The sequence below is a fragment of the Protopterus annectens genome, chromosome 1.part1, assembly GCF_019279795.1.
Source record: "Protopterus annectens isolate FY-2018-M chromosome 1.part1, PAN1.0, whole genome shotgun sequence".
NCBI classification, from domain to species: domain Eukaryota; kingdom Metazoa; phylum Chordata; order Ceratodontiformes; family Protopteridae; genus Protopterus; species Protopterus annectens.
In genome coordinates, this window is record NC_056726.1 from 798,866,037 (window position 1) to 798,878,866 (window position 12,830).

The following is a 12,830-nucleotide window of genomic DNA, read 5'->3' on the forward strand; positions in this document are numbered from 1 at the left end:
CTTTGGGACAAAGGCGGCTGAATTGTTCAAAACTCTACAACAGAAGGGGAAGGAGTTACAAGACCTGAAGCACCTGTTTGTTTCTTCTGTCCCCAAATTCCACAGGCATTATCCCTCAAAACTCAATTTATACGGAAACATTCAACTCCTTCTCCTCCTCCTTCCAGAGGCAGAAAGAACACCAGGAAGCAACAAACCCCTTCCAGGTCTACTCAGTGTCCAGCCCAGAAGCATCAGTGTTAGGACAGGGTAGGTAGTCTGTGACTATCTGCCATTACTGAAAAAAACTCTCAATTCCACCGCCCTTTCCCCAAGACTCTCTCACTGCTTCCCTGTTTGGAAAGCCATTACCTCAAACAGGTAGGTCTTATCCATCATAGAAAATGGTTATTTCATGACCTGGATCACAACACCTTCCTTGAGGGATATTCCACAACCAACTAAAGAGCAGCTTCCCCTTTTTCAGTTAGTTATAGTCTGCCTTATTGTCCAGGGAACAATTCAATCTGTCCCTATAATAGAAAAGGGAAAGGGTTTATATTCCAGACTTTTCCTAGTCCCAAGAAAAGATGGTCCCTGGCAACTAATCCTAGAGCTTTCCCACCTCAGTCTTTTCCTGCAAGTACCCACCTTTCAAATGATCACTCTGCATACCCTCTTCCGTTGATTTTACCTCAGAGATTCCTACCCACTTTGGACATCAAGGATGCCTACCTACACATCCCCATAGGGTCCAATTACAGGAGATTCCTACGCTTCTCTGTGGGCTCCTCACATTTTCAGTTCTCTGCCTTGCCCTTTGGACTTTCTACAGCACCAAGGGGCTTCACTAAGTGTTTGGCACCAGTGATTGCCTTCTGCAGGACCCAAGGGATTCAAATATTTCCATACCTGGACAACCTTCTGATCCAGGCAGACTGTTCAACATCCTCACTACGCCATCTACAAACAGTAATGTCAGTCCTGCAAGCACTGAGTTTCGTGATAAACTACCCCAAGTCCAACCTGAAACCCACTCAGTACCAAATATTCCTGGGATGCATGATAAGGCCAAATGTCATGAAGGCCTTTCTGCTAGCTCAAAAGATGGAAGACTTAAGGCAGTACCTACTCTCTGTCCTTCAAGTAACAGTCTTGACTGCCAGGCAGTACCTCAGACTTCTAGGTTATATGACATTGACTATTCCTATGTTGCCATTGGCAAGGCTCCACATGAGAAAGTTACAGTGGTATCTAAGGTCTATATGGACATGGCACTCTCACCGCCTAGAGTACAAAAGCCCCTTCCTATTTTGCCTCAGGAAAGGGATTCTCTGGTGGTTGAATCAAGTGACCTCCAACCCAGGACTCCCCTTAACAGGCTCTCTTGCCAATACAGGAGATGTACATGGATGCCTCAGATCTGGGATGGGGAGCAGCCATGGGTTCCCTAAGAGTCCAGGGCACTTTGCCAGGCTCCATCAAACAGGAACATATCAATATCAGAGAAATGAGAGCAATTCTTCTGGCCCTGAAGTTTTTCCAGCATACGTAGAAGCGGGGTGCACCCTAAAATTGTTCACAGATGACACTGTAGTTCTGTGCTATGTGAACAAGTGGAGGGATCAAAATCCTATTTGCTGTGCCGACTAGCTGTCCAAGTCTGAGAGCTTGACACACAACAGGGAGTCACTCTGCAAGCAGTGTATATCCCTTCAGAGCAGAACACCCAGGCAGACACCTTGAACAGGTCCATACACAGTCCCACGAATGGATGCTCCAAAGGGATGTGTTTTTGGACATAGTCCACGAGTGGGATGCAACTCAAATAGATCTGTTTGTCTTCCCTCTGAGCAGACAACTTTCATCATTTTGCACATGCCTACCCAGTCCTCTGATAAGGGCAATGGAGGGTTTCTCAGTCTCTTGGAAGGGGATGTTTCTGTATGCATCTCCCCCTTCCCCACTTCTTTAAAAAGTCTTACTGAAAATCCTGCAGGACAAACCAAAAATCTTGATGGTGACCCCCTTCTGGCCAAGACAGCATTGGTCCCCCTCCTTCTGCATTTAGCCAGGGGCAATCACAACATGTTACCTCACAGGGTGGAGCTTCTCACCCAAGACAAGGGATCACTAATCCATCCCCACCTACAATCTCTGCACCTTACTCTGTGGGTGATAGAATTCTGATCCCTTACAGACACCTTTAGAATGAGGCCATGCTCACAGTCCTGCAGGAGGCCAGGAAACCTAACACTAGGAGATCTTATTTGTGTAAATGGAAAAGATTATCCATATGGTGTCTACAAAGACAGTTAGACTCTCTTCAGGGTGATGTTCCCTTGGTACTGTCATACCTGTGTGAACTCTTGCAGACAGGGTTGGCTTATGCCTCCATTAAAGCCCACCTTGCTACTCTTTCGGCTTGTCTGCCTCTGGACCTCTGTTTGGCATCTCAGTTGCCTACAAGGATATTCCTAAAAGGAGTGCTGCATCTCAGGCCCCACAGAAAACCCATCCCACCACCATAGGACCCGAGTTATGTTTTAGAGAAGCTCACGGTGGTCCCTTTCGAACCAGCTTCTAAAGCCTCTCTAAAATATTGCACTTGGAAAACAGTAGCCTTTACATCAGCCAGGAGAGTGTCAGAGCTACAGGCCCTCATGGCTATTCCCCCTTTCCTCACCTTCCACAAGGACAGGGTAACTCTCAGGACCAACCCTTCCTTCATACCCAAAGTGGTCAATGAGTTATCCTTAAACCAAGCTATTCACCTTCCCACCTTCTTTCCTCATCCTTAGAATGACAGTGAGAGAGTCTTACACTCTCTTGATGTTCACAGACAGCTTAGGTATTACTTTGACAAAACCAAATCTATCAGGACATCAGAACAATTGTTTGTCTCCTTTCACCCCAGGGCTCTGGGGAAAGCAGTGACAAAGCAGACCATTTCTGCCTGGATTTCCAGGGCAATTTCTTTCTGCTATACATACCATGGGAAAGCTTTAGAATCTAAGATTAAGGCACACTTCACTAGGGCTATGGCTTCATCTGGTGCTTTCTTTAAAGGGCTGGACACTGCCTCCATTTTAGAGGCAGCTACATGGACCTCTGTCCACACCTTTACCAAACATTATAGATTTAATCATATTTCCAAATCCAGACTGGATTTGCCAGGGCAATCCTCCATGGATTCTTAGAAAATAGTTCCAAGTCTCCACTCTCTTCTTCACTTTGAGCTTTGGCACTCACCCAAGGGTTTGGAATGCTGCAACATGAGAATAGAAGGACATAAAATAGTTGTGTAAAATCTTACCATAACCATAGATGTCCTCTTCCATGTTGCAGTATTCCTTCCCTCCCTCCTTCCCCCTTCTTCCATTAATCTGCCCCTTCTGCGATGGCACTGGATTTGTACAGTTATCCTGGGGCTGGGGTCTGACTGGGGCACTCAGTTCTGAGGTCTGGTACATGCAGATGTCACTTTTATGGCCCATGTTCCCTTAGCCAACATCAGACGTCCCACATACCCTGCAGTGACTAGAAGCTTTTGTATACTGGCCGGATGTTCAGGTAGCAAGAGAGGAATAACCACTAATCTGGAATACTGCAACATGGAAGAGAAGGACATCTATGGCTTATGGTAAGATTTTACACAACTATTATTTATGCAAATCTGGCTGTCTTAGTAGTTCAGCAGAATACAATTATTGAGGCTGTACAGAGAAATGAATTAGTTCTAACAAACTGAAGACCTTTTAATCATAAGTTCATAGGTATGTACTAGGCTAATGGCTCTGGAGCCTTTACAAGCCTAGCCCATAGAAGTGCCCTGGCATTGTGCTGCCTCATCATTAGTTCCCAGTGCCTCTATCAAGTAGAGCCACTGGAGTGATCCTCGGGGTGAACTTTCTATTTCCCATCCACTCATCAAGATTTCTCTTGAGAGGGCTAGTGAGGTGCTCTGCTTGACATCTATGGGAAGTCTATTCCAGAGCATGGGCAATCTCTGGGTTATGAACCTGTCCCTCCAGCATGTTCTGTTCATTGTGGTAATAAGGTTGAGGTCTGTGCAGCATGTGGTGCGGAGGGATTGGGATTTCTTTAGATGTAGCATTTCTAATAGAGCTGGGTCAGACATGGCTTTGTAAGTCAAGCAGAGATCACCTCTTAGTAGATGATATGAGACAGAGAATATCTGGAGTTTTTTGAGTCTGTCCAAGTAGGACATGTGCTTAAGGCCTAGGATCCCCTTTGTGAGGTACTTTTGTGGCCTCGCCAGCTGCTGCAGGTGTCTAGTGAAGTACATGCCAATTGGGGCATTATACTCTATGACTGGTCTAATGAGGAAAGAGTAGAGAGAAATAATGACCTCTTTCTTCCCGGATGCAAAATCCTTGGTAATGAGATGTGCCACATAAAAGTACTTTCTGACCACAGTGGCAATGTGATGGTCGAAGGAGAGGTTGCTGTCAACCTGCATCCCCAGATCTCTTATAACATCTTCAATGTTCAGTGGGCTCCCATCGATGTGATAATTAGTGGGAACTGAGTTTTTCCCAAAGGGGATGATGACGCTTTTTTTGGCATTAAGCTTAAGGCCATGGTTTTGACACCAGTCATTGGTCTCGGTGAGGCCTTTCTGAAGGATGTCTGCATCACTTGGGGAGTTAATAATGGCTCCCAGCTTGCAATCATCTGCAAATTTGGTCAGCCAGAGTCCCTCCGTGTTGGCCTGGACATCTGAGAAGTAGATGCGAAACAGGAGAGGACCCAGGACCGATCCCTGTGGGACTCCACTCATGACTGGTTGGTAGTCTGACTTGGAGTCCTCTACTTTCACACTGTGGGTTCTATCTGTTAGCCAATTTGCAACCCACCTAATGATATAGGGGTTGATGCCTAGTTTGCTAAGTTTATCAATAATTCCTAAGTGAGGAATGGTATCAAAGGCCTTGGCCAGATCGAGGTAGGCTGAATGAACTGCCTTACCTTCATCCACCGCTCTGGTGACTGACTCTGAGAAGTCAACCAGGTTGAGCAAGCATGATCTACCTTTCACAAAACCAAATTGCGTGGGATCTAGAGTTTGGAGATCATGAGTAAGAATTTCACCCATGGGACTCACTAAGTCCTTCAACAATAATTCTTCCTCATCGTTTTATCAGCAGTGTGCTGTCATGTTGCAGGTGTGTAGTCACCACCTGACCCTGGATCGTCTGTCATGAGGACAGATAATATTAAGAGATGTCTTCCAAGTAACTGAGGAATAAAATTGTGCAAGGCTGCAGACTGGCTGAATTCAAGCCAGAAATTCAGGATGTGTTGGAAGTTATCGGATGTTGTAGTTTGTCTGGGTCTTCAATTTTACATGGAAGGTAAGGAATTACATTTCGACTGGCAAACTGTAATGATAACCCTCATTTTCAAAAAGGTGAATAGAAGAATGGGTTCCAGCTATACACTCTCCTTAGCCTTTCAGTGAAGGCATATGACATGGTGCTGAGAAAAAAACTTTAAAATAGAATTATAGCCAAGGAAAAGCAAGTCATCTCTTTGTCCTCAGGTAATGGGGAAGTGATAGGACCTGCCAGTACTATCTTCATGCATTTTGGAACTGGAGGAGGCATGCAATGTCATACCCAGGAATTTCTTGTTGAAAGTGCTTTGATATGAGGAGAGTTGTGTCTGCATTTTGTGTGTTATCTGATACTTTCAAGACTGGCACAGAATGTTATGGGTGTGTGTTGCCTTTTCTTCTGTTGTTAATTTCATGAAGAAGGTATTAAGGCACACCTGTGGTCTGGAGAGTATCCATTTTGGGTTTGTGAGGGTTGCAGCTTTGCTGTCTGCAGACAATGCTGTTATTTTAGCCTTGTGTAGCTGTGCAGTGCAGCAGTTTGCTGCTAAGCATGAGCCAACTGGGTTGAACATCAGCACCTCCAAGCCAGAGGTCATGGTTCTGTCCTGGGTAACTGTTCATTTATCCTTGCGGGAGAATCAGAAGAAGCTACCTCAAATATAAAAATGTAATTACCTTGAGGTCTTGCTCATGAGCAAAGCTGGAAGGGAGTGGAAGATCAGCCAGCAGAAGAGTTTAATGACAGCACTAGTTCAAGCCTTGTACTGGACTGGGGTGATGAAGAGAGAACTGACTCCTGGGATGAAGCTCTTAGTTTACAGGTTAGTCTGTTCCCCCATCTGACCTATGGTCATGAGCTGTGGGTGGTGAGCAAAAGGATGAAATCACAGATACAAGCAGTAGATGTGAGGTTCCTTCACAAGGTTGCTCCACTGTTGCAGAGTGTACATCTCAGCAGTCCAGGAGCACTTTGGAGTAGAACTATTGCACCTTCAGCTTGGGAAGAGTCATTGTAGGTGGTTTGGTCATCTACTGAAAATACCCCTACCAGGATCCTGCCATGGCAGATGTATCAGGAACAGCCTACTGGGAGGAGGTCTTAAGGATGACTCAGAATATGCAGGAGGAATTATACCTCTCAGTGTGGCTGAGAATACCTAGAGATCACATAGGAGACAATTCCTGGGGACTGGAAAATGTGGTCTGCTTTGCTCAGCTTGCTTCTTCCACAACCCTTACCAGGACAGGTTGTTGTGTCTTTCGCTTTTTCCGGTGAGGGGTCACCACAGCGGAACTCTGGTCCGCTAATGATTGGCAGCAGATTTTTACGTGCCAAGTTGCCAGCTCTGACACACAACCTTCAACAAAGGTACGCCCATTCACGCATGTTTCCACACAGAAGATGCTTTAGCTGAGAATCGAACAGGACAATGTCTTACTCTGTGGCCACAACGCTACCAGGAATGTAGAAAATAAATGGCTGGGTAATAGGCAAGATATTCAAATATCAGTGAAATAATTTAAAAGTAGTTCAGTTTGAAGGAAAAATACATGGTATCAAATGGCTCCTCAGTGCAATAAACAAAGGTCATGCAGAACCAGTTTGAGTTATTTCATGGATATCTGTGGTTTTTATGCTTGACATTAGAAATTATATAAAGTTACACTGTTTTTTTTCTTTTTTTCATGTGTGTGTGTGTGTGTGTGTGTGTGTGTGTGTGTGTGGTCATTCCCTTTTGTGGTGATAGAGTGTTGCAGTTAGCATTGCCGACTTCCAGTGCTTAGTTCCCCAGTTCATCTCCTGGTTGATGTTTCTCCTTTGCAGAATATGCACATCCTTCCTATGTTTGCATAGGTTTTCTCCAGTTGCTCCAGCTTCCTTGAAACCTCAGGGATATGACCTAATGAACTGGAGATTCTTGCTGTATTTGCCCATGTATGTGTGCGCTCATCCAGCAGTGGGAGAGCACCCTGGTGCCTTGTGCCAGAAGAGTCTTAAGATATGATCCAAGTACACCCATGACTCTCAATTAATTGAAGGAATTATCTCAAATAAGTGAATGTATTCTCCTATATAGTAACTCTTTCCTTAAAGTAGTTACTCTAGAAAATATGTCTAATTGTTTATTTCCAGTAGTCATCATTTCTAGCTGTTTGTATTAAACACTAAGCTTGCAGATGTGAAAGTGGAAAAAGAGAACTGTGTGTGGGGGAATATTTATGTTATGGTTACATACGTGCTTCTCCATGAGCAGATGCTATGGACATATGAATAGAAGTAATTATGTACATAATATTATCACACTGCACAAGTTGTTTTTGTTTGTTTTGACTCATCCCTAGCTCAGCATTGAACTTTGTCTTTATGACTTCCTTTTGGACTCATTCAGTCTCCAGGGTGACAAGCCCATTCATTCTCTTGGAGAAAGAATTGAGGAAGCAGGTAGAGGAAGCTATCAGCCTGTGCTGTGGGTGGGATTTGTCCTGTAACCCTACCATCTCCTGTGCATGCCCATAGTACTTGGGGCCAATGTGCAATGGGCCCTGTGATGTATGCTTATGCCTCCATCTGTGAGTTATCCATTTCCCATTCCCTCCCTTGTAGACAAAATCTCCATGGGATATCCACTCTTCACAGTGGATGGTACCACAGACAGTTTGCATGAACACATGCAGCCAACCTTTCCCCCTGCAAAGAGGTGAGGGGGGATAAACCTTGACACCCCCCCTCCCAGGCTGTCTTCATTAGCTGTCTAAGCAACAAACTGATCTTAGGTCACTTTGGTCATAGACAGGACTTATATCTCTACTCCAGTGGCAGTTGCTTTTACAACACGATTTTACTCCTAGACAGCTAACTTAATAAGCATGCATATATTGCATTACATAATCAATATATAATTCTTGCTTGTCATGTTTAACCTTTAATTTGAATGACAGCACAGTATTATTGGGTCCTGTCACTAAAAAACCTTACAGTATACCTGTCAGCAGCTATAATTTATGCATAGTGTCACACGTTTTGTCCTCACAGTCAGCCTTGCCTCTCCTAATATTAATTTTTTCATAAAATCAGACCTGATTAAACGTACCCTTAAACAAAAGTTTCCTTATCGGTAACTATATAGTGGTCAAGTATCTGAAGTCTTGTTCTGGAAAATAAGAAAATTGTCATCTTTTTTGTGAGCCTCTGCTATGAAGGATAGAGCTATGTTTTTCAACTTCAGAAATGGAGGGTGTGATATTATACAGAAATGACCATATCTGAGAAAGGTTTCTGTACAAGGAGCTAGTGAGTAATTTTTTCCTGAAAGACATAAACCATCTGAAAAAAATGTTTTAAGCTTAGCTCATGGCTTTTAGAGGATGAAATTGTTAACCTTTTAAAACAAGTTTTCAGTGTCACAGACTTGACACAAATAGACATGGAGGCACTTACGCTGAAAAGGGATGTCGTAGTGTCAGCCACAGAGGATTATGATTGGGTCTGTGAACATAATAGTTTGTTACAGATGACAAGAAAGTCATCTCAAGAACATATAAATGAGTTATGATTAGAGAGACTCTATCACAATTCTTTGTAGTACATGGACCTTTAGCTGTTTTAATGCACTACTAGTTACAGGAAAAAAGTATAGAAGTGCAAAATGTTTTACAAGTTATAAAGCTGTAACATATTTATCAAAGTATAACTTTGATCTTGTATAAAACTATAATGACTTCACAAAAAACAAGTGTGTCAGTCCTAAGTGTTTTGCAGCTTTTAAAGTTTTTTCAACTTTTCACTGACACTTCTCAACTGTTGATTTTTGCCTCATATTTTTGGTCTATTTATCTTAAAATTTATGATTTTTCTGGTAAATCTTTGGGGATTGAAGTCACTAAATAGTGACATACATTTGAGTTTCAGACTTTAAAATGCATGCTAACAGAAGTCTTGTTATTCTAGCAACTTTCTGTGTATATAATATCAATATTTAAAATCTGTCCCTATTTTCGGGCCTCTTTTTCTATTGTTTTAGGCTTTCTCCAGATTTCTTATAGGCATCTAGCTGTTAAGAGTCCAGGCTTCATGTGGAATATGATATTGCCAGTAACAAACCCTGCCTGTGCATTGAAGAATCGAAGTCCTGTGCAGTAGAATTTCTCTTGCGTTCATCTGTTTCACAGAAGCAGCATAAACAGTGCAGAACGCTAACTCTGTAAAATCTGATCTGTTAAGTAAACAAAGCTTACTGAACTTGTTCTAGTCTCCATTAATAAACCAGCAGTAACACTGCTTTTGCTTTCCTTTGCAGCGAATAGTAGACTTGGAAAAAGAGAATACTCTATTAAAGCATGAAAAAGAAGAACTGAACAAGAGAACGCTTAATCAGTCGAAAGGATTAAAAGGTGAGAATTCCTAAGGCATTGTTTAGGTTTGCTCATGACTGAAGTTTGCATTTCAAAAGAAAAATCCGTTTTTGTGTGTTATGTGTCTAATGCCTCAGCACTGTGGAGATCTGGATATTGTAATAATACTGTAGATTTTTTTTTCTTGTGTTGTGTTCCTATTTTTAACTGTATTTCTGTGTTTGATGGCATAACAGCATTACAGAGAGCATGTCCTAATGTTTCTCATCTGTCTGAGTAATCGCAGTGATTCAGGGGATGAAAATAAAAGTGTGTGTCCTACCCATTTAGCAATATAACATAATGTTTTAGGATGTAATATGTTGACATGTTGATAGAAGTTTGAATCCTGTTATCGGACTTCAGTGGTGGTCTTGAGCGAATTAATTTCCTTATTCTCCCCTTAAAGAGGAATTACTGATCCCAGTGGACCTATCATGTTATCACTAATAAATAAGACCAAACATTCAACATTATGGACTGACTTGTTTTCAGTCCAGGTAATGATAAAGTTGTTGAAAGAAAATGAGCACAGGCTTGATGTGGGACTATGAAAAAAGTCATTGTTAGGGTTACTGTCAGATGTTCTATAGTAACGAAAACGAAACACAAACTACATCTTATTTGTCTATTACTTTTATGCGAGTTCCACATAGTACTTTTTGTATAAAATAAGTTATAAGCCAAAGTTCTATCGTGCAGCATTTTCATCACACTTAAATTAAATCCAGAGATTTGATAGAGTGTAAGGCCTTGTTAAATGCAGAGTCCAAGTGTTCTTGCACAAGCAGTAGTGACAGATGGATGTGTAAATCTAATTTGCAGTTGACCAAGAAAGTTTTCATTCTGCTAGAACTTCCTCATTGCACCTGCAAAAAATATGCTGACATATACCACATAGTGACATACTCGTGGATAGTAATTGTGCCTACATGTAACACTGCAGCTTATTTTCAATGCCAGTTTGGGTTGTTACATGATAATTGCATGTGGACTGGCAAAATCAACTATACTATATGCAACATATTGTTTAAGTTGTTTACTTGTGCTGCATGCTCCCGAGAGATGAATGTCATTGTTTCTTTATAATGAGATTATGCATTGCATGTCTGCTCTAACACATTTTACGTTGACTGCAAGGAACATGCCTTGCAACTGTTTAGAATTTTGCAGAACAGCGACGATTTTGCCTTATGTTTTTACCCTGTCATTTGCAAAATTTTTAATTTCCTGGTAAATCACCTTGGATTACCATCAGTCAGTAAAGCCTGGCATTAGATTTTTATACTTCCTATTGTTTGGAAAATGCATGTTGATGCAAAAACTATTGTTCTTAAAGTAATATTAAAAAAAAATCCTTGATCCCCCCCCCCCCCTTGATTTTTGACATTGTTCAGAATTTCTGAATAACCTGAGCCTGCTATTGGTCACTTTTGATCAGTACACTATCCTGGTAATACCTTGAGAGGTATGACTAGGGGATCTGGCATCTAATTGCTACAGTAAGTTTAAAAAATGCAAATGATTCCTCTGCGCAAAAAAAAAAAAAAAAGTAATTCTGTTCGCACTGTTTCCTATCAAGTCCAAAGCAGGTATAGCATCCAGCACCAATGTAGCACAATGACAAATGTTTCTGCCTTATATTGTTATGCATGGCTGGAAGTTATGAGGAATTCTGCAAAGGTTTAGAAACCTTCTATTTATGCATGAGGTCTTAGGAATAGCCTTAAGAATCAACAAAGAAACATATTTTAACTTCATGCGATTGGAATGCAATAAGAATCCCTTGAAATATGTATTTTCCTAGTCATTTTTTAATCTGTTTTTCTGAAAGCAGTCTGAGCAAAAGCTCATTTCCTGCAGGGAGTATTAAAAGAAAATTGTTGTTAAAGAATTTAAAGCAGGTACCGCAAAACGAACTAGAATTTTAATGTCCTAACTACCATTGAAAACACAGTGGGCATTTAATAAAAAGAAAGAAGTAAAGAAGACAGGAGAAGAAGCATTGCTGCTAATGTTGTAATAGGCACATAAACATGCGTAGCTTGCCATTCTGGTTCTGTACCCAGACTGTGTAGTGCATAAGTGTGCTTTTAAATTTCCTTAGTGATGTAAGGACACAGCGACTGCTAACTGCTTTAAATTCTGATATTTCTTTAATTCCTGTGCTGTAGTTCCTTCTCCACTGTAAAGATAATTTCCATCTTTGAGTCATTGTGCAAAACAATGGCTGAGTTTTAGACTTGCTCTGTGATCCTTATGTTCTAATACAAGACTGTTCATTACTGGATGAGGTGACTCTTCATGACAGAAATGTCTCTCTGGCTGGATATCCATATTCTAGGGGGGGTCTCATAACTAGCAATGTATTTTCAGAGCTGTGGGATGGAACAGGAGCCACAGACAGCAGCTACTCGACACTAAGATGAAAATACTACAGTATGTGTGTGTGTGGGGGGGATTTGACATAAAATAAATCATACTTACCTTATGGCAGATCAGCGATACAGTCTGTTCTGTTCTCCAGGAAGACTGTACCCTTCTGGCCATAATACATAGAATCAGAAATATTATCAAATGGTATGAAATCAGGGAGTTCTGTCTCCATGCTATGAGCAGATTCACCATGCTACCTCATTGCCTTTTCACTCCAAAACATAACAAAGATACTTCTGCCTCCCCCAACCCTCCAACAGTCATACTGGAAAGAAGCTCTGTCCAGGAATGAAAAATGTCTTTAGCTGAATTCTGCCTGTCCTGCTTATTCATACTTCTCAACTTATTTGCTCAAGATTTCTTTCGGGGGGGGGGGGGGCAGAATAAGTAGCAATAATTCAGTGACAAGTTAATACTATAGCAGATTTTCCATCAGCATGTTTTTCTAAAAAATAATAAGTCTGAATATCTAATGTCTGGCATTACTGACTCACTGCGATCCTAATTTATGTACCAAAAAAAAAATCAAGTTTCTTTAATAGGGACAAGACAACAATTTGAGACAAAATCAGAGACATTGTGCAAAATTATGGACGGTTGAGAAATACGTTCTCAATAGAAGTTTCATTAGCTATGAATGAATTCTTAAGAAAACAAAATA

The 12,830-nt window shown here is 41.5% G+C and overlaps 1 protein-coding gene across 2 annotated transcripts in view; it reads left to right on the forward strand.

Moving 5' to 3' along the window:
- MYO5B (myosin VB) overlaps positions 1 to 12,830 on the forward strand; it is a 3,346,216-nt gene that overhangs the window by 2,764,639 nt on the left and 568,747 nt on the right. For both annotated transcript variants that reach the window (XM_044078265.1, XM_044078275.1), the window contains exon 23: positions 9,640 to 9,733. In XM_044078265.1, coding sequence (XP_043934200.1) covers positions 9,640 to 9,733 — 94 coding nt within the window. The remainder of the gene's footprint in view (positions 1 to 9,639; positions 9,734 to 12,830) is intronic.